General features: G+C 37.9%; 1 protein-coding gene across 4 annotated transcripts; it reads right to left on the bottom strand.

The window, feature by feature from the left end:
- On the bottom strand, positions 1-22,712 carry tnk2a (tyrosine kinase, non-receptor, 2a). Of its 4 annotated transcripts, none has more exons than XM_009297483.5 (18): positions 22,627-22,712; positions 19,570-19,720; positions 16,241-16,664; positions 15,935-16,103; positions 15,144-15,214; positions 14,493-14,720; positions 13,623-13,775; positions 12,601-12,878; positions 12,393-12,519; positions 12,159-12,305; positions 11,929-12,023; positions 9,482-9,676; positions 9,134-9,225; positions 8,955-8,999; positions 7,502-8,871; positions 5,741-5,836; positions 5,513-5,640; positions 1-3,310 (listed from the first exon to the last, which is right to left on the bottom strand). In XM_009297483.5, exons 3-18 carry the CDS (start codon positions 16,286-16,288, stop codon positions 3,304-3,306), a joined length of 3,249 nt encoding a protein of 1,082 aa, XP_009295758.2. In that variant the 5' UTR covers positions 16,289-16,664; positions 19,570-19,720; positions 22,627-22,712; the 3' UTR covers positions 1-3,303. The 4 variants fall into 4 exon arrangements, with proteins under 4 accessions (XP_009295758.2, XP_009295759.2, XP_009295760.2 ...); XM_009297484.5 differs by having other exon boundaries at positions 14,493-14,699; XM_009297485.5 differs by lacking the exon at positions 16,241-16,664.
- Between the last annotated feature and the right edge of the window lie 943 nt (positions 22,713-23,655).

Raw genomic sequence — 23,655 nt, 5'->3', positions numbered from 1 at the left:
ACGGATTTAAATATTTATTTCATTACAAAAATACAGATACATATTTATACAATACACATTTATAAAGCTTTTACACATAGCCCAGCATTCCGCCATGAACTTCAGAAAAAGTAAGCTGTGACATACATGAGGCGAACATTGACGGAGGCTATATTCCAAAAAACGCTTTGCAATAACAATTGCATATACATGAACACAAAACAGTGCAGGAACAACATAAACTAGAATACTGAGCATCTGGACAAAAGGCAGATGAAAATTACAGAGCGCACAAGCACAGTGCAGAAGCCTCAATTAGCTCAGACAGACATCTGTGTGCTATGTGAAAAATGTGATTTACAGTTGACGTGTTCAGACAGAAGAGAAAAATGTACATATAACAAAAAAGATCATTTATATGGAGCAAAATTAATGCCAAAATTACTGAAATAAAAACTTGTTGAATAGCAGTAACTGAAAAAATAATACATTAAATTAACAACTGCTTGCATTTTAGTGACTTGAAAAGCCAGGGTTTTTAATTTTAGCACCTGAAATTTAATACAGCTGTTTTTTTAAGCTGTGAATATTTCAATTCAAACCACACTGGTGGAGTTACTGTTGTTCTAAAAAACAACAACAAAAAAATGTAAATAAAAAATGTTACACATACCTTAGGATTGGTATTACAGAAAATTTTGGCGGTTTTAAAACCTTGACTTTTCCAACCCACGGTACACCTTGAAAACGATTATCATCCCATCCCTATATCCAACCTCCAGATTTCACTTCCAAAATATTCAGTTCTGTTTAAAACACATGAAGTATAATATTCAAAAGGCAATTTTCAGTTCACTTTATTTCAGTTAAAAAATTTGCTTCCATAAATTTAGTGGCTGAAATTCAGCTGTTAAAATTCAACATTATGGCTGTTTCTCAATATGCGTTCTTCAGCGATCTTGCCTCCTTGTGTTCTCATGTAACGTCATCATTAACTGCCAGATCAGTTCTAATACTCAAGACTGCAAGACCGGAGAACGTGTGAAACTTCCTGGATGTGTTCTTAATATCGAGGACGGATGGATGCAGACTTGAGCACCGAACTTGCTCGGAAAATTCCAGAAGTGATTGTGACTGAAGGTGGGAGCGCAGCATATTATATAGATTAATTATTAAAGTTCTGAGATATCACTTAATTATCTCTAATTTCCCCAAATGAAACGGTGAATATAAACATCATCATAAAAAGGCATAAACACATTAAGGGTTTTGAATTGAATATTCACAGCTTAAATAAACAGCTGTGTTAAATTTCAGGAGCTAAAATTACAAACCCTAGCAATTCAAGTCACTAAAATGCAAGCAGTTGTTAATACAATGTATTGTTTTTTTTCAGTTAGTGCTATTCTACAAGCTTATTATTTCAATACTTTTGTCATTGATTGTGTTCCATATATTTCATTAACACAAACTTTCCTTAATCCTCACACAGAGACTAAATGCAGTTTCTGGGTTTGATGAACCTGAGCAAAATCGCAAAATGCATAACGGAGTTCACATTCTACTTACTTTAAAAATAATTTGTCCCATTCTCATAACAGCTAAATATGTAAATAAGTAGGTAACCACGTCTTTAGTGCTCAAAACAACAAAAACTAGCAAGAAAATAAATGCATTAATATTGTACTTGCAATTATACAGTATACTATCTGTTGTTTGCAGTCATCATAGCACATGAAAATTCTTTTACTTGAATATATTCCCATGCAGCTTGATGTCTAACATAAGAAAACTCAAGAAAATGGCCCAAGAGGAGACCATCTGAGGATCTGACTGACATGTGAAGGTAACCAACAAAGTTTTTCATATTATCCGTGGAAGTTTAAAGTGTGGAGTTAAAATAGATGATATTACAGTAACAGAAACGGGCGAGGTAGTGGCGCAGTAGGTAGTGCTGTCGCCTCACAGCAAGAAGGTCGCTGGTTCGAACCTCGGCTCAGTTGGCGTTTCTGTGTGGAGTTTGCATGTTCTCCCTGCCTTCGCGTGGGTTTCGTCCGGGTGCTCCGGTTTCCCCACAGTCCAAAGACATGCGGTACAGGTGAATTGGGTAGGCTAAATTGTACGTAGTGTATGAGTGTGTGTGTGGATGTTTCCCAGAGATGGTTTGCGGCTGGAAGGGCATCCGCTGTGTAAAAACTTGCTGGATAAGTTAGTGGTTCATTCCGCTGTGGTGACCCCAGATTAATAAAGGGACTAAGTCGACAAGAAAATGAATGAAAATATAAAAACAGTAACAGAAGAACTATAGTTGAATTGTCAGCTGATTTAAATGTCATCACTCGATTGAATGGGAGTTATTAGTGGTTATCAGTTGATAGATATGGGCTAGTAGGGGCTTTCTGGGGCTCAGAAGACTGTTATCATCCATCCACATGGTTAATCAGGTATGGATTACTATATTTATTTGGAATTATTTTTTATTATTCATTAAATTTCTCATTTATTGTGTTTTATTAACGTCTACCCCTACCCCAACCCTCAACCCAGCTGAGGCTCAGACTAATTTTTAATTTGGCCTAAAAAGAATAAACCTATTAAAAAGCTAGTAAACGTAGCAACAACAAGGCCTGTGATCTGCATGCAGCATTGTCAATGTGTTAGCAAACGTTTGGAAAAGTAAAAAGGTGCAGTCAATTTGGTGAAATTTTACATACAAAAAGTCCATTGTGTGTGGTCAGTAGTGTAGCAATGTAATGTAAAGCTCACACAGAAGCCATTTTCACACCAAACAACTTTCTATTTAGTATGTGAACAACCTGTGTGGAGAAACGTCCGCACCCTGTACATTGATTCCAATATTCACTTAATGTGACTGCACCATAATGTTCTATACTGTATATTCATTCCAAAGCGCACGTTTCTATACATTATACCCTGCATTGTCTTAAGTAAAATACAAAATAATAACCATTACACTGCACTCAATAAATATTCATTAGCTGTGCTGATAAGACTCACAGATTAGTCACCACTGTTCAGATCATCATTATGCCCCTGCATTAAATATACTAAATAAATAATCTACAAACATTTCCCAGGCTGAATGCTGTGAAGTCACATTTGAATCAGTGATGTTCATGGTTCACACTGCTCACACTATTGTACTTCAAGTAAGTGAGGTTTGCATTTGTGTTGCATTGATTTCAAGCAGTAAAGCAATGAATATTCACATGACCTGCTAAATATCTACTATATATCTGGTCCACAGTCGGTGCGTTGCCTCCAGTGGAATGGAGATCAGCTTGGTTCTTCATCTTCCTGCCATTAGAACCTGACACAAATCAGAGAAATATCAGCGAGATTATGAACAAAGGTTTAGAATAACATTTGGGTCAGGGTGTCGCTGGAGGAAAGAGTGCACAGGCTTTGAATCCTGGGCAAGATTTCTACCCAAGGAGCAAAAATCTGTGCACATATGACCTAAAATACCTAGTGGAGGGCTGCAAGGGGTTTGGGCTCCCGAGGACCCAACGCAAATTATGCTGAAGGAGTTGCTTTTACTTTGCTGCAAATGAGAGTTGGCAGTCGGAAAATTCGGCAGGGCCCAGTTTTTTTTAAAGGTAATCCAATGGGATTTTGGATCACAGATTGGATCAAATCTTGGAAATGGGTTTTTCAAAAGTAACAGAGGGATTTTTTAAATTAAAATCAGACCACATAATCCAATCTTATACTTATTTGGATCAAACTTGCCCTTTGCGTTATTCAAAACTTTAAACTCAGGTTGAGATCTATTTGATCCAAAAAAAAAAAAAAAAACAGCATTATCCTGATCCTATCAAAAGGGTGGATTTAGTTGTGATTTTATTTAACCAAGTAAAATAAAAAAGTTTACATTTTTCAAGTGAATAATGACAAATCTAATGGTTACTGATGATCTTTAAATTCCTTTATATTTGAAGCCTATATGAAGTATGTCACATCTACTGAGATATGGTAAACAACAACAAAATTAATATCAAAGCAGTATTTCATTAGAACAAACAAACAAAAAATGTTAAATGTTTGTTGATTGCAGTGTTTCTACTTTTTACCATTAAACAAACAATGGCTGTTTGTGGCCACTGGTGTTTTGCCTACCTGTTGTTCTTTGCTACTCCAGTAGGCTAAACTGTTAAAATAGGATTTAGTAATCCTAAATTTGCCATTTAGATCACAGTGATCCAACCCAAAAAAAAACTGTTATAAAAAGTAAGATAGATTAGTTAATCCGTGATAGCAAAACATGGGATTTCCAAATCTGAACCGATTTGATCCAAATTAAATATAAAAAAAAAAAAATGGGACCCCGAGACCAATAGGGGAACAGTGGGATTTGGAGTGCAAAAGAAATTGAGTTCAAAACTTGAGCGTTTTATTTTGAGCATTCCTGTGTGACATCAGTGTGTGTGGGCTGATCTTGGAAGAAAGATGCATAAGTCAGCAATTTACTTTTAGTCCAGAGTAATATGAAGTGAGCAAGTCAAGTTCCAGTGATCACATTAATTTGTCTGTAAAACTGGCTACTTTATTTTGTAACTTTATTTATTTATTTTAGTAGGCTATAATATATTTTAAAGTTTGCAATGACTTGTGAATTAAGTTAGCCTATTGTATGAGAAATCTCTGAGATTTTTGAGAAATTATATTTATTTATTTATAAATTTATTTATTTATTATTTAGCATATTTCAAGAGTTCACACTTAGATATTGCTTGATAATAATAGGTTTGGCATGCTGTCCCTGGAGAGAACCCTAAGCTTGAAGATAATTGAGGCTAGGCCTCCCACCAGGTTAATTATATGTAAGCTTTCCCTGGTAAAAGAGGAAAAGGGGGAGATGGGGTGGATGGGGGGATTCTTCAAAAACGAAGATAAGGAAGTAAGGTGAAACGGGCTTTTTATTTTAGGTTTGGATGAATCAGATGGGTTTATCAATGATTGCAGATGAGACCAGTTGTGATGAATCATATGACTTGCTCCTCTCGAAATTAATTTTTAAAACCTCACTTAAATTTGTTTCAATATTATCTAACCAAAGTTCAATGTGCGTATTTATTTAATAAATTATAGCAACTTTGTATTGTGCTTTGGCTTATTTAATTAAACAGTTTGTTAACAGTTTGTTTGTCAATAGTTTGCTGTGTGTACCATGCAGTACGTTTAAACTGAGGGTCCGGAACAATATTTTTGTCACATGTGACGGTTTGGTTTTCTATTAGCCTTCACCTTATTGTTATTCTGGATGTTAACATGAAGAAATATTTAGTCCAAGTATTTGTGTACATTTTTCATAAGCTCTGAGAGACAGTCGATTGGCAGCGAGTGGTCCTGGACAGAAATGTAATGGGAACAAGTAGATGTGGATATGAAAAAAAAAAAAAACAGCCCTGCACAATACTCTAATCGAGGCTCCTCTGATAAGGGTTGAAAAAATGGTGAGAGAATTTTGATTTTGGGGACACCTATCCTATTTTCTATAATCATTTTGTACCTATGCCTGGATGGACCATAGGAATCCAGCATTTGGGTGCTGGCCTGTTCCAGATTCCAGCCACATCTCTGCAGAGTTTCCATGCATTCAGGCCGAGTCTTCAAACCCAGTCGGAATAACTGTTCTACCTATATAAAAAAAAACAGTTGTGTGGGTGTGAATATTTCAAATATGTTTCATCATCCACAAGTGCCTCTCTTTTTTGTGTCTGCAATCATGCACCGATACCTTTAGATACTTCACGGCCTCCTGAGCATTCCAGTTGTGTGCCTGCAAGGCTGTTTGACACTCCTCTACAGTAACCCCATGTACTGCTTCCTGTACCTGAAACAACCAATTAGCCATTTCAGAATACTATGACATCATTAAGTGGCAAATAGTTAGAATATCTGATAGGGATAGGTGATATGGACTTTAAGTAATATCACAATGTTTTCTGATATTTCTTATGATTTGTTGATAATAATTCATGTTTATCAACTGAGAGACACAATAAATCTTGTATATTTAGAGCAGTGGTCTCAAATTCAATTCCTAAAGGGCCGCAGCTCTGCATAGTTTAGCTCCAACTACGTCCAACTCACACCTGCTTAATAGTCTCTAGTAGCTTTGGACACCTTGAGATGGATCAGCTGTGTTTGATTAGGGTCGGAGCAGAACTGCGCCTATCCAGGAATCTAGTTTGAGACCTATGCCTTAGAGCAAAATATTAATTTTCATTTTTATATTTATATTTTATATAATTGTTACATTTTCACTGAAGCAGAAGGTTACGCTTTTCAAGGTCATATAAAATAAACAAGCAGATATGCTGAACCAGGTTAGAAATAAACTTTTCATGGCTGTGGGCAGAATTCAAGAGCTAAAGAATACATTGAAATGTTATTTCATTCATACTGGACTCTAGAGGGCACCCACACACATAATCAAATATGTTGGTGAGGAATATATGTCAGTCCTGTCAGCAATCATTGCAGGACTGCAAAGCGAATAAAGATGACAGAAATAAATGGATCAGACTTGTTCTTCAAGCCATCCTTGGTGTTTAATAAGCATTACAATGTATAATGCCAATGCTAGTCTTCATCACCGTATTTAAAAACTATGAAATAGTATGATTTCTTCTTCATTCTGTGATATTAAACCATGTCTGGTCACAAAAATTTGTTATTTCAAACATTTGACCAGTGTTATGAAGTAAATTTAGTATAAAATATGCCAGTAAATATATTTTATATCAACAGGCTCAAACACGCAAAACTATCACACATGTACTACTATAATAATAGTAAACCCTGGTTTATACTTCTGCGTCTAGAGATCACCGTGAGCCATGGCGCATGCCTTGCGTGTTGCCCTGCATTTATACTTCTGCCTGCTGTTTGTGTTGCTCTGCAATAACAATCCAAAATGCAAGCTGGCAGTCAGTTTTTATGTTCTTCTGTGTTGCGTTTTTTTGCAGGTATTTTGTTTTTTCTGGGCGCTACCATAATGAACAAGTGGCTCATACTCGTTGATTTTGAGGCAGGAACTGGCAGACGTGCAACAACTTCAATCATAAGGTAAACACAAAACATAACTTTCCACCTGGAGCTCTTTCACGCAACTCGACACTTTTAAAAACTTGCTCCATATGCGCGGCTCTCTGTCCCGCCCACAATCGTCAAGTGCTACCAAGCTGACCAATCACTTAGCTTGCGCTACGCATCGTTGCAACATGTAGTAAAATTTATTGAGAGGTGCGCGTTGGCCACAGCAAGGGCTATGCCACCACACGAAGGCCGCGCCGGAGCATACTACTGTGTGGAGCATGGCTGTGTGCGCTTGATGCAGAAGTATAAATCAACCTTAACTTGGTCATTGCACAGACCAGTTATAGTTTTGATCATTATTATTATAATAAGTAATACATTGTTGTTGTGGTTTTAATTGTATACTGCAAACAATATGATATTACCCATCCCATATGTCTGGTAACAGATTGCTCACTTGTTGCAGCGTGACACGGCTGTAAGAACCTGCTTGGGAGCTGCTTGGCCAAGCCAGACTGCTGGAGGTCCCACTGTTACTGGTGTGGCTAGGGGAAGCATTGGATTTGTTGCCTTGCTGCTGAACCATGGGTCTCACAGTAGCCATATTTGTAGTCCTTTTCTCATCGTTTCCCTCCGAATTAAAGAACTTCTCATACTTGTCCAAGTATGCCGGTTTCTCAGGTAGCAAGTAGTAATGAGTGCTGCTGGCCTTTACACCACCGTGAACAATTGGCAGGATGCAAGGACTCTTGGCTGGATTTTGGCTCACTTCAGTAGATCCATATTGAGAACTAGTAGTGGTGGATGTGGAAGATGTGGTGGACGAGCTGGATGGTGCAGAAGAATATGATGATGGAGACAAGCAGGAGCCCAATGATCCAACACAGCACAGGCTGGATCTTTGTTGAGGAGAGCCGCTTTGAGGCACCATAGGACTTGGTGCCCGAGAATTGGGCTGAGATAGAGCATGATCCCGCGGGGGTATTTGGGGTGGACAACGGCTCCCATCTTCATTTTCTCCAAGAGAAACAGACAGTCTGCTGCCATATATTCCTGTCCTCTTTGAAGGCCGCATAGGTGGAATAGGGATTCTTGGAGGGATCTGAGGCTTGTCCTCATAAGAGGATGGAAGGATTATCTGACGGTGTGGGGTGAGAACTGAAGGAGTCGGGAGGGGTGAAGAAGGTAGAGAACGCCCACTTGGAGGGACCCGAAGCTTTACCATCACCTCTCTTTGAAGTTCCTTGAAGATATCTGCTGATTGTGAAAACGAGTGGGATTCCTCAGGACGCTTTGATGGAAGAAAGAGGTTATCCTCCACGTTCCGTTTACCATCATTATTAATGTCTTCTTCTGATGGGGTCTGTTCATATACAGCGTCTTCCTGGGCTGCAGATGCATTTATGGAGCTCACTTCTATGTCTTCCTGCTCTGCACACTCAATGGCCACCTCATCATATGCCGGGAGAGGAGGCAGGGGCCGCATGTCCCAGTCTACCACAGGAGTAGGGTGCATGGGGTTGGGTAAGGCTTGATTTGGGCTCTGGGGTGGTGCCATATCCAAGATGGAAGCGGCATAGGACAAAGGTGGTTTCGCTGTGCTAGGATTGGGAATCTCGGTAATGGGAGAGGGCGATGTTGAGCTGAAACTATCATCCCCAAAGTCAATAAGGGAGACTTCACAAAGGCGGTCACTCGGACTAGTGCTTTCCCATGGGCGAAGGCGTAAACCCAGGTATGTAGGAGTCTTAAGTGAGAGCTTCTTCACACCTGTCACTATCAGATCATCATCATCATCATCATCCAGGACAGAGTCATAAAATGGTTCTGTGAATAAGCCATTAGGCAACATTTTAGAAAAATTGTTCTTGTTATGCAGTGATTCACAAAAGAATAGAAACTGATCTTACTCTTAAGAAGAACAGCTGGTTTAGGAGGTCTAGGAGGAGGTTGTTCTGATGCAAAAGTTAAAGCAGGTAAAGATCAGAAATAAAAGACAGTAACGGAGTGAATGAATTTGAAGAACAGAACAAATCGGAATAAGAGCGTCTGAAGAAGTCCAGCTCAAAAACTTCAAGTATTTGCTTACTTTTAGCCCGGTTTGGTAGCTTAGTGGGCTTGGCTGTATTTGAATCCAACCCAAGAACATCTGGAGGATCCATGGGATTACCAAGGTACAGACTGCACACAAAGTATAAGAGGTGCATAATCAAATAAATATAATTTCTAGAATACAAGAAATATCCTATTTTGCAATAGACAGCCTTAGAATACAGAGTTGTGTAGGACAACAGTGTTGTGTAGGACAAGAGAGTAAAAAACAGTGGAGAACTATTGGTTTAGAACAATACATTGCTTCTCTCTAGTGGTAAACACATGTTAAGAAAAAATCCATGGGGCCTTCTAGCAAAAGATGTGTATGATTATTGCATCTTACTCATCAATCTTATCAGGGGCACCCCAGCTACGGTGTGGGTCAGTGTCTCCATGGCCTGTGTGGATGAAACTGTGCTTGAGAGGTCGGCTGATGTCCTGAGCAGATAGACCGGCCACAGAGGTCACTACATTCCTGGGGAACTGTCCCACCTTCATGGTCTGTCTGTTCTGACCCCTCCACCAGTAGTTCTCTGCTCTGCAGCACAGAAAATAAGCTTTAATAATAGTGCAAACGTTTATAGAACATGTAGTAAAGATTGATAGATTGTGCTGTTCTGTTTTTATATCTGTTGCATAAACTTAAAGATTGCTTTGACCCCCTCGCTAACATATAAAGGCACTCAGCACTCATTAACATAAATGTATAATCAGCCAATCACATGGCAGCAACTCAATGCATTTCAGCATATAGACGTGAGCAAGAAAATCTGCTGAAGATTAAAGCAAGCCTTGGAGAGGTGAAGAAAGGTGATTTTAGTGACTCTGAACATCATTGTTGTTGATGCCAGACAGGCTGGCCTGAGTATTTAAAAAAATGCTGAAGTACTTCAGGCTCATTCTGAAAATGTACTACTATATAGATTTCAGGAGAGCACCAATTAGATCCTGGGAGCTATGTTTTTTTGCAGATTTTGTTTTCACGAGTCCACCAGAAGCCACTGTGTATGATTTTTGAGATCCCGAAATTCTCTCACGAGTGCCATTCGTGCCTGCTGTTCTCGCGTAAATCCACAAGAGGCCACTGTCGACTGACTGAATGACTAACTGCATCTGAAGTCCGCCGATGTATATGGCGAGCTAACTGCAAAAACTGGTAACAGTGGGAAAGCCATTCATCCAGAGGTAATCTTTCAGTAGGTAAGCGGGAAAAGGAACATCGTCATACCACGCCATATTGTTCGTTTTAAAGACAAAATGCAGCCATACGAACGTGTGGCTACATAATTCGCAATCTCCAGAAATGAATATAGGGCTATGTTTTTACAATGAGGCTAAGTTGGATTTTCATGTACTGCCATCTCTAATGTTTACAAAATTGGTCCAAAGAAGACAAAATTTTCAGTGGCCATCTGTTATGTGAGCAAAATGTCTTAGTGATGTCATAACCTGGTCGAGCTGATAGAAAGGCAACATTAACTCAAATAACCACTTGTTACAAGTAAGGCCTGTAGAAAAGCATCTTAGAACATACAGAACATGTAACCTTGAAACAAATAAGCTACAGCAGCATAACAGACATCGGTGACACTCTTGTCAGAAAATAACAGCAAAATGAGGCTACTATTTACATGGGCACACCTGGGGCCTCATGTACTAAGACTTGCGTGGAAATCATACTAAAACATTGCGTACGCACAGAAAAAAAATCAGATGTATGAAACACTGCGTACGCCGAATCTCACGCATATTCTTTTGTACATCCGAATGAACGTGAAACTGAGCCCAACATGCACGAGCACAAAACCCCTCCCTGTCTCCTCCCCCGTATGAATATGCTAATGACTCTACTTTGGCAAAACCCAATGAAAAAGCAATGGCAAAAGCAAGCAAAAAGAGAAACTTTGAACAGAATGTGAATTTGAGGTGCTGCTTTCGGAGGTAGACCGGAGAAAAACGATGTTATTTGCAAGTTTGTTCTCCGGAATTAACAACAAAAGAAAAAAATAGAGTGGGAGAGTTTAGCTGATGGGGTTAACACAGTTGGGTCTGAACATCGCACTGAGTGGATTAAAAAAGAAATAGTGTGGTTTGTAGGTGTAAAATGTTGAAGTGCTCTTAACAGTATCAGTGGCGCAGCTCGTAAGACGCATGTCAACATGTTTTGACACGTTCAAGCATGAACTCGGTTCGAATCCAGCGTCTGATGAACTCTTTCTTCTTTTTTCCCCCGCTACATATTAGATTTTGCCAACTATTTATCATGAGAAAGACAAGTAGGAATCATCAATAAGTTTGTGCATCATATTTTATTTGCACATTTATTGAATGGAAATGTTTCTGATTCACATATGCAAATTCATCTTTAGATAGTGTCTTTATAGCAATGTGTGTGCAGTAGATAGCTCAGATTACACTGGGAAAACAGGCGACCGCTGCAAATTGTGCTTTAATGTTTAGCTGGTCAAATGTATGGTATGGAAACCTTATATACCTGCTAGATGAACCCGTCTCATACAGCTGCCATTGCAAGGCTCAGACACTTTGTAGAGAGGAATTTAACACAACTGCCTCTAGGAGTCGCTAATGGAAATAAAACAGACACGCACAAAAAAATGTGCGTACGCCAGGCATAAAGCTGCCGTGGAGCTGCGCACATTCCCACGTTCAGTTCATTGTTAGTAAATCCAAACGTGAGCGATTCTGAGCGTGAAACCTGGCGTACGCAAAGTTTTTGTGCGTACGCAGCGTTGATACATGAGGCCCCTGATGTCCAAAAAAAGTCCTTACCTGCCCTCAATGATGGTGATGATGTCATTGGCGTGGATTTTAAGTTTGTCTGGCTCATCAAAGTCCTGCAGTGCCCTCATATCTGTTGGCATTGTCTGTTAGCAAACAAGACATTAATTAAAATTCAATACATATTTTGACTGTCTGATGTATGTGCAATACATTTATTAATACAAAGACATTTTAATCAGTATAACTGCTCTCTGATGTTACTATTAGCACTACCATACCTCCACAAGGAAGTCCCTAAGGGACACAAATGTCGGCCTGTCCTCAGGTTTGGGTGACCAGCACTGCAGCATGACGTTATAAATGTCCTGAGGACAGTCCTCTGGTTTGATAAGCCTTTCTCCCTCTCTATCGATCTTATGGAGGATCTATACAGAAGAGAACATAGACAAATGTCACACCAATTTTAATTACAGAAAAATATGTTTAAGGTCAGGTACTGTATGTGCGTGTACCTGACTACCATTGAGTCCAACCCATGGTTCCTGCCCGTGAGTGAACATTTCCCACAATGTTACTCCAAACATCCAGGTATCACTGGCATGGGAGAAGGTACGGGTCTTCAGGCTCTCTGGAGCACACCTGCAAAGACCACAGAATACAGTATTAACATAGTTCAGGGTAATTAATACAAATTAGACAGTGGTAAATATTACTTCTCACCATGCAAAAGGGACTTTGTGATGCTCCTGCATAACGTAATGATCATCATTTTTAGGCAAGGCCCTCATCAGGCCGAAGTCACCGATCTTGATGAGGTCATTGGAGGCTAAAAGGATGTTGCGTGCAGCCAGGTCTCTGTGAATGAAGCGTCGAGACTCCAGGTATGCCATCCCACAGGCGATCTGAACAGTGTAGTGGCACAGCACTGATATCAGTATATGACCCTGACGTTTCCTCAGGCGGTCCAACAGAGAACCCAATGGAGCAAGTTCTGTCACCTGAAATGCAAAAAAGACTAAATGATTTGAAAGAAACAGAAATCATCTACAATAGTATGCTAGAAATTCTGATATGCTCACCAAGACTACATTTATCTAAAATATAGTAAAAACAGTAATATTGTATTACTAATATTGGACATAATACAGTAGTACTGTGAAATATTTTTACAATTTAAAATATTAATACATATTAAAAATAAGCTAAAGGTTTAGTAGACATTACTTTATTCTTCAGTGTCACATGACCCTTCAGAAAAGGCTAGCTGTTCAAGAAATATATCAGTGTTTAAAACGTAGCTTAAAGTATTATTTAATGATTATAGCACATTAAAAATAAACATCACTCATTTGAAATATTTTTTTCTAAATGAACAATTTTATCAAGTCGATGCAGAGAAAAGTATTATAAAACATATCGCAAAAGCTGAGAAAATAAAATTTCTTACTCTAATTTTACAAACATTTGAACAGATCAAACGCAGTTCATTACACCAAAATAACCTAAAATAAAAGTAACAGAAACTATATAGACGGAAAAAAACATCTTGTGATAACAAAGACAAACAAAACAATTCAAACTTTGCCTTTAATTGAAAGCAGACAATATAAAAACATTAAACACATTAGATTTAGTTAATATTACCAATTAAAATACTACTAATCAATAAAAGTAAGTTATTTAAGAACATATATGTGTTATTGAAGACACAGAATGGCCTTCTAGTGCTTCTTGGTCCTCACCATCTTCATGGGGTGTGTGAGGACGCACCCATACAGACGAATGAGATTGTGGTGGTTCAAGGAGTGCATGGCATTAACTTCTCGTATGAAGTCATCTAGACCTTCACCCTGGTCCAACAGGTCCGTCTTCAGGCACTTCACAGCCACGCTTAGCTACAGCACAGGAAGAAACACTACGCTTTATCTTATTTTGGAAATGGATTATAGATGTTAAGTTCCATGAGTCAATGATGAATGATTTAATAGAGTCATTTATTGATCTAATGCGATGAATAATATAGTCATTTAAGACAGCAAAAAATTATTTTCTTTAAAATGTTTTACTATTTTTGGTAGGTGGAGGGGGTAGTAGAATAGTAGAAAGTAGAATATTCATTCATTCATTCATTCATTTTCTTGTCGGTTTAGTCCCTATATTAATCCGGGGTCGGCACAGCAGAATGAATTAACTTTTTTTTTACGCAGCGGATGCCCTTCCAGCCGCAACCCATCTCTGGGAAACATCCACACACACTCATTCACACACACACACACTCATACACTACGGACAATTTAACCTACCCAATTCACCTGTACCGCATGTCTTTGGACTGTGGGGGAAACCGGAGCACCCGGAGGAAACCCACATAAACGCAGCGAGAACATGCAAACTCCACACAGAACTGCCAACTGAGCCGAGGTCTGAACCAGCGACCCAGCAACCTTCTTGCTATGAGGCGACAGCACTACCTACTTCGCCACTACCTCGTCTATACTTAACAACAGTATCACATATTTTTCTAGCATCATGCAGCTCTGATTAAAATCTTTGACTTCTCTAATATTGAAAGATCAACACTACTATTGCTGCTTATTTCTATTCATTCTTACCACTCTTCCAGAGGGGGCCTGCCATTCTCCACGCTTCACCACTCCGAAAGATCCGTCCCCCAGTTTTTCATAGAGAGTGAGGTCTCGTTCGCTGATGAGGCAGGTGAGATCCGTCGGCTGGCCATCCGGAGGAGCCGATGAAGGGGACGAGCTGCGGAAAACCTCTGGAGTCTGCGAATCGGAGTCAGGGCGCTTCCCGGTAAACACCTGCTGACCCAAACACAGAGACTACGGCTGAGGGTGATTCCACCTGCCTCTGCTTTACAGATACACCAGATCCTCATACACCCAAAAACTCCATCCTTAAACTACGGTTATCAAAAAGAAACTCAAATTCAGTTGGAAATTGTTTTGCAGTGATATGCTGATAATAATAATAAACATCCAGATGCCATTCATTATGCTGAGAGCAGTTTTGATGAACATCTAAATATAATGTGAGCACGTTTCTCTTAATAACTAAATAAAAGGTAGGAAAAAAAACAGCAGCTGAGAAAGCATCAGATCATAGTTATGTGGATATGTTACTGTTATTTTGTATACCATTACGCCTCTATAAGTGTTCTCGTCAAGCTTTAGAACTCTCAGAATTGCAGTAACAGGAAATCATACATTTTTGCACTTTTTTTATTTTTAAGATGCGCATTATACCTTGCTCATCCATGACTTCCGTTTGCACATTGCCCTCCTTCTTTTGACTGCCTCCCACAGCCGCCTTTGACCTGTAGAGCCATAATAAAACAAAAAAGGGTCTAAATAATATAACACAATTAGTTAGAAGAATTATATTACAGCTTTGGAAAAAATATGACATTGGTATGTATAAATACAATGTTAAGAAGTACAAGCACTATGAACTCTTAACTCAAAATGCTTAAATAAAATACTTACTTCTTTTTTAATTCAAATTTTGAATGAACACGCACACACATATACAGTTGAAGTCAGAAATATTAGCCCCCCCCCCCTCCCTTTTATTTTTTTTTCCGTAAAAATATTATCAGACATACTGTGAAAATTTTCTTGCTCTGTTAAACATCGCTTGAAAAACATTTTTAAAAAAAATCAAAGGGGGGCTAATAATTCAGACCAACTGTTTATACATACACTACCAAACAAATGTCTTGTTGCCTATCCAAGTTTTAGGAAAAACAAATAATAACTTGACTTCTAGTTGATCATTTGGGCTTGTATGAAAGGCAAAGGCCTCTAGATTACACTTATTTTACCAAAAAGAAAAATATGTTCAATAACTGAAAATAATTTTTTCCAGTACTTTATATTATATTGCAGTCTATTATATAGAGTGCAGTCAAAAAAAAAAATGAAAACATGACAAAAAGTTTTTGAAATATTTAATAAAAATAACTTTTTAATATAAAAGGTAATATTTGAATAAACAAATCTTCTTAAGCACTTGCTACCCATGCTACCCCCTTTACCTGGTCGGCCCATGCCAATCTTTTCGAGGTCCTCTGTTTTGACATAGTCAAAGTGTGAGAGACGCGTGACATTGAGCTCATCACGGATACGCTGGAAATATTGCTGAAGCTGCACATCTGTGAGCAGCTCCAAGAGCCACTCTGTACCTTCATCAGACTGCATGTCCGGCTGCACACACATAACACAACACAACACATCTTTGCTTTTTAAAACACAAACAATCTTATTTTCCTCAATATATTCAGATAAGGCAAATAAGACAAAATACAGCATTTTTCTGTGTAGAGAAAACACTTATCCTTTACCTCGTCTTTTACATTATAGTGTCGTTGGTAATCTGAGAGCGCCGCCATTTCTACATGGAAAGCAATGCGTTCAGAGAGTGTGTGTGAAACGCACTCCCTCGGGGTGTGTCCTGTTTTCACAGTAAACTGTGGAGCGTCTCCTCTAATCTGTAAGATATATTTGTCTGATTCTTCGTCCTTCCCATCAGAAGCTCTCTTCTGAAGTCAAGAATGGAGTGTGTAATCTGATTCCTCGCCAAACAATAGTTGCAGTCTCATGTGAAACCGTGTCTTCTGTTGCAAAACCTCTGCCCAGCCTCCAGAGAATTAGTGTGAAAGATTATTCCTGCCCTACTGGATGAACGAATCAGTGCAAACAGTGCCTTCAATCCAGTTAATTGCAGTCCTGTCCTGTCTTCCAAACATGTCAGCATCCATCCTCAGTCTAAGTCAAATGAATAAAAAAAGTCACAGCTTGTTAGCGGTATGGAATTTCCGTCTATTATAAGCGTTTTTTTGTTTTGTTTTCCAGAAGCAGCATCTTTCTTTCTCTTGCTGAGTCACTGTGAGCTGCAGTATGAGTGCGGCAGAACTCAAAACGCAATCCTTAAAAGCAGTATTGCTGTACAATACAGAATGTGCTTTAATTGCTGGTCACACACACACACATTCATTGGGTTTAGGATGTCTTCACATAGATTAGGTAATTTTTATGCAGTTCAAACTGTATATTCTATTCTCTTTCACCAATGGTAACAGAAAACTAGCAGTTTTATATATTTAAAATAATTAATTCTATATTGTTTATGAGTTATTTTCCTTATGGGACCCAAAGAAATATCCCAACAAGGTTCAAAACTGTTAGTCCCCACAATGTAAGGAATACCAGGACCACACACACAATGTAATGTAAGTGTTAGATTGATGTATGTCAATATATTACTACTAATTATTTATACTAATCAGATTGACCTTCTGGTTTTATTTGTGGCCACTGACAGGAAATGAATGGAATGAGAGATAAGATACAAACTTTTCATCTATATAGCCCACTCATCCTATAATATCATAATTATTAATAAAAACAAAAGCTATAAAATTATAAATGATTAAAATTATGTATATATATATATATATATATATATATATATATATATATATATATATATATATATATATATATATACATACATATATATATATATACATACATATATATATATATATATATATATATATATATATATATATATATATATATATATATATATATATATATATATATACATACATATATATATATATATATATATATATATATATATATATATATATATATATATATATATATATATATACATATATATATATATATATATATATATATATATATATATATATATATACATATATATATATATATTTATTTATTTATTTTTGAGCCTTCCCCTAAGCTCAAATGTCAAGCTATGTCTAAGTATATTATATTACTATTAATATTATTAATTATTAATATTATTATTTTTTATAAAGACACTCAGTCTAATATGGATCTTTAGGTGTTCTAAAATAGTTATTGGCTAGATTAATTGTTCACAGTATTACACCAGTGAAAATGGTATAAATGCTGTATTGGGTCCTGCAAGGGTTGGAAATAAAGCTATATATGGATGGATGGATGGATGGATGGATGGATGGATGGATGGATGGATGGATGGATGGATGGATGGATGGATGGATGGATGGATGGATGGATGGATGGATGGATGGATGGTTGGTTGGATGGATAGTTGGATGGATGGATGGTTACTTATAGATTAAAATATCGTTCATAATAGACAGGCAGACGGATGGATGGATGTATGGATGAATGGATATATGGATGGATGGATGGATGGATGGGTGGGTGGGTTTGTGGGTGGACGGATAGATGGATGGATAGATAGATGGATAGATAGATAGACAGACAGACAGACGGACGGACGGAGAGGTGGGTGGTTACTTATAGATTAAAATACCATTCATAATAGACAGACGGACAGACAGACAGACAGACAGACAGACAGACAGACAGACAGACAGACAGACAGACAGACAGACAGACAGACAGACAGACAGACAGACAGACAGACAGACAGACAGATAGATAGATAGATAGATAGATAGATAGATAGATAGATAGATAGATAGATAGATAGATAGATAGATAGATAGATAGATAGATAGATAGATAGATAGATAGATAGATAGATAGACTCTTCATCCATTTTTTTTCGGCTAAGTCCCTTTATTAATCAGGCGTTGCCACAGTGGAATGAATCACCAACTTTTCCAGCATATCTTTTACGCAGCGGATGCCCTTCCAGCCATAACCCAACACTGGGAAACACTCATATGCACTCTTTCACACACATACACTACGGCCAATTTAGCATATTCAAATCACCTGTAGTGCATGTATTTGGACTATGAGGGAAACCAGAGCACCCAAATAAACCCACATCAACACGGTGAGAACATGCAAACTCCACACAGAAATGCCAACTGACCCAGCCGGGGCTCGAACCAGCAACCTTTTTGCTGTGAAGCGATTGTGCTATCCACTGCGCCACCGTGACACCCTGGATGAACACTTATAGACAAGTATACTAGAGACTGATAAAGAGATGGATAGACAATCATAAAGACAGACGTATGGATGGATGGGTGGTTGAACAGAGAATTATAGACTAATATACAGCAGACTGATAGATTGATGATGTCAGAATGTCATTGATTCTGCTGTACATCCATGTACATCCACTAACAGGTCTGTAAATCAGGCCATGTTGCTCCATTCACTGATGAATTATGCAGGCTCCCACACCAGTAAGTGTGACAGAAACCATGTGAGCTGTCCGAGCACCATGAACTAAAACAGTCCACTGACGTGCTCAAACATATTTATCCACGCTTTCTCTGTAAACAGCATCCAAAACCATCAGAAACCCCCCGCCGAGTGCGATGGTAGCACATCGTAACTATGACGATGACGCAGTAACCGTTGGCAACTAGAGCATGACTAAATGGAGCACACACACATGCCACATGGCATCTCTGTCCCTTCTGGAGATCCTCAACACAGTAAGAAAACTCTATTATAGGACATCTATATATGAGGCAGGGGTGCAAATGTACACCTTCTGACACAATGATGACGAGGTACAGCATATATAGAAACAATACCCTAATAGTTTTTGACCCATTTAAACAATCCAGTATATTACTGAGGACATTTGTAGTTTAGCAATCTAATTATAGCCATTCTTGCTTATTCATCCAGCTAGTCATTCCTGGTAAAGTGGTCTTACCAAGCTTTAGGTTGTTCCTGAGGCCTTCAGAAAATGTCCACTAAATGGCGTCTGATGTCAGAGATGGTCCTCCGGTGGTCCAGTGTTTGACAGGGCCATGACAGGCACATATGAGCCAAATCAATGCTGCTTCTGGCTAGTTAACGTCAAGCTGAAAAACAGAGTGGGATAAAAGGAGATGAGTTATTGTGGATGGATGTGAGCGTTATAACCTTGTTACAAACACTTCTGCACATATATTTTAAAGGATGTGTGGAGAGTGATTAGTGATCAACACACTACATAAACAAATAGACTGTTTTGAGCTGGCAAATCAGCTATATAATGTATGATGTTTGGATAAGTACAAGACAGTAGTTATATATTCAATTCAATTCAATTCAGCTTTATTTGTATAGCGCTTTTACAATGTAGATTGTGTCAAAGCAGCTGCACATAAATGGTCATAGTAACTAGAACAGTGTGGTTCAGGTTTTAGTGTTTAAGTTCAGTTCAGTTCAGTTTAGCTCAGTTCAGTGTGATTTAATCATTACTGAGAGTTCAAACACTGAAGAGCCAATTCATCGATGCGTAGCTCTAACAATCCTGAACAATGCGAGGCAGTGGCGACAGCGGAGAGGGAAAAAAAAACTTCACCTGATGGGAGTGAAGAAAAAAAACCTTGAGGGAACTAGAAGGTTATATATAATATACAGTCACTGGCCACTTTATTAGGAACACCTCATTAGTACCGGTTTGGACCCCTTTATGCCTTCAGAACTGCCTTAAACCTTCGTGGCATAGATTCTGAAAATATTCCTGAGATCTTGATCCATATTGACATGATAGCATCACGCAGTTGCTTCTCAAAGGTGCTCTATTGGATTGGGTCAGTTGACTATGGAGGCCATTTGAATACAGTGAACTCATTGTCATGTTCAAGAAACCAGTCTGAGATGATTTGCACTTTATGACATGGTGTTATCCTGATAGAAGTAGGCATCAGAAGATGGGTACACTGTGGTCATAAAGGGATGGACATGGACAACAATAATACTCAGGTAGGCTGTGGCATTGACACGATGCTCAATTGGTACTAATGGGGCCAGAGTATGCCAAGAAAATATCCTCCACACCATTACACCACCACCGACACAACCACCATTCTGAACCATTAATACAAGGCAGGATGGATCCATGCTTTCATGTTGTTGATGCCAAATTCTGACCCTACCATTCGTCACAGAACCCTTCGTGACTCATCAGACCAGGCGACATTTTTCAGTCTTCTATTGTCTAATTTTGGTAAGCCTGTACAAATTGTAGCCTCAGTGTCCTGTTCTTAGCTTACAGGAGTGGCACCTAGTCTTCTGCTGCTGTAGCCCCTCAGCCTCAAGGTTGGATGCATTCAGAGATGCTCTTCTGCATACTTCAGTTATTGTGAGTGGTCATTTGAGTTACTGTTGCCTTTCTATCAGCTCGAACCAGTCTGGCCATTCTCCTCTGACCTCTGGCATCAACAAGGCATTTGCTGCCACAGAACTGCTGCTCACTGGATATTTTCTCTTTATTGGACCATTCTCTGTAAAGCCTAGAGATGGTTGTGCATGAAAATCCTAGTAGATATGTAGTTTCTGAAATACTCAGACCAGCCCGTCCTGCACCAACAACCATGCCATGTTCAAAGTCACTTAAATCACCTTTCTTCTCCATTCTGATGCTCGGTTTGAACTGCAGCAGATCATCTTGAACATGTCTACATGCCTAAATGCTATGAGTTGCTGCAATGTGATTGGCTGATTATAAATTTCCTTTAACCAGTAGTTGGACAGGTGTACCTAATGAAGTGGGCGGTGAGTGTATACATATATATTATTACTACTACCTGCTGGACTGACATCCATAAGCTCATCCATCTTTTTTGTGGATCTGTGTTTGTTTAAAGTATTTTTTTTTTTTTTAAGTAAATCATATTTTGTTTTTGTGTAAACATAAGTCTTAAGTTATTGTGTGTGTGTGTGTGTGTATATATATATATATATATATATATATATATATATATATATGTGTGTGTGTGTGTGTGCGTGTGTGTGTGTATGTATTTTTCAATTTTAGTTTTTTTTTTTCTTTAAATTTACTTAAAATTTACTTAACACACTCCATTTGTATTTAAACATAATCAGGAAAATAATTAATTTAAGTAAATTAAACATAAAACACGTAAGTTGTTGCAAAATAACCTCGATAACTAGTTTAAACAAACAGCAAACTGCTGTTTTGGTGTAAGAATCATATTAATTGGGAAATGTAAATAATAGTTTATTATTGGGCATCCACATTTAATCAAAAAATGTATATCACTTTTAAATATTTTATATTTTTTAGGTAACTTTAATTTTCTTTAAAGTAACACTGTTCTGTGGTTATTTTATTTTATTTTATTACTTAAATCCCCATCACACATCTCTGTTCACACCATATTTATGCACCTGGCAACCGCCTATAATTGGGATATTGACCAGGGGTATAGCAGTTTGTTGTTAGTGACCGAATTTTTAATGAATGACATTTTATTGAATATAATTCACCCGTGACGTCTGCGCTGCTCTATTATTTTTCTATAGGATTATTTTTTCTAGTATTATTAATAGACAGCAAGCTAATATAAACTAGTACCGGTCTTAAAGAAAACATGAAAACAGTGAGTTTCTCTGGACAGCATTTATAAAAGCATAAGCACGTTTGAAGTGAACTGAGGCCCATGAATGCCGCCTAGGTAGGCAGCGCGCTAGGTTTTAAAACACCGCCTCCATCTTCTTTATACTCTGTCACAGAGTCGGACATCAATAACAAGCTAATTCAAACAACCGTAGGTTACCTCTCTATATATAGACAGTAAGTTCAACCAAGCAGGCATTAAAGGCCGGTTTTATACCACCCGAACATACACAGGCTCTGTAGTGATGCAGTCATTGGGATGGATAGCGCAAAGCACAGTACCTGCACTGATTCCAAACGTCCACAACCTCACCTTTATCACAATTTAAAACAGACGACAGTGTAAAACGATTAACTTACCTATTAAATGGGCATTTTAATAAAGAGAATTAGCTCCTCAGCGACTGTAATCCGTCTTCTGGCTCGGTAGAGTCAAGGATTGATCTGTTTCTTAAAGCGACAGTAACAGTTACGCTTTTATACAAACGAGCGCGTGGGGGCGTCTTTATTATTATAGGATTTTTGGAATGTGGGACTTCAAGGTAAGTATAGCTAGTATAGAACAAATAGTAATATGTTGCATTTGTACTTGTGAAATATGAAATTATTTAGAAGTTAACTATATTTAGATGGGGCTACATGTTATTGAAAGCCATTTCTGCCATAAAAGAAAGAAGGTAAAAAGGCGTCATTTTTTGACAGTTTTCACTTTGTGTGGGTTTGCGCCGATAAACGAATCGCAATCAAATTTACGTCAATAACAACGATAAGCGCTGGACCATTTTACTCTTACTGTTATATCTAAGAGCCAATCGCACAGCAGAAATGTGCAACAATAGGAACCTAAAAATGCTGATATTAGAGATGTACCAAATTTTCAGCCATCGAAAATTTTATGCCATAAAATGGACCCTCTAATTTGTTGCTTCAGTCATTGTTGGGGCAATGTTTTAAATCTGGAAGCTCTAACAACTTATTGAAATATATATTGTTATCATTCAATATGGATAATAATTATCAAGATTGCATTTTTGCCATATCGTCCAGAGCTACTTTGTTGTTGTGGGTACATATCTCACAAAAAAAAGTTTAATATTTTGTTCTAAAAAAAGTCATAATTACAAAATTACTCACAACTCTGAAGACAAATTACCAAAAAAGTGATACATAGGCCTACAATTCTTAGCATTCATCTCGCATGTTTTCTCAAATGATTTTTTTATTAAAATCTCAGTTTTAAAAATCCTACTTCAGAAAATTGTTACAAAATTAATAAATATGACAAACTTGGGAAAAAAAATTATAATAATGTGTTATAAAATTGACTTTTACAAATTTGAGGTATACGTTCTCATAGCAGTGTTTTATTTAAATTCTTGGGCTGCTGTA

This window comes from Danio rerio, chromosome 24 (genome assembly GCF_049306965.1).
Source record: "Danio rerio strain Tuebingen ecotype United States chromosome 24, GRCz12tu, whole genome shotgun sequence".
Lineage (NCBI taxonomy): Eukaryota > Metazoa > Chordata > Actinopteri > Cypriniformes > Danionidae > Danio > Danio rerio.
The sequence above is the reverse complement of the archived record's forward strand: the minus strand, read 5'-3'. Positions and strand labels throughout refer to the sequence as shown.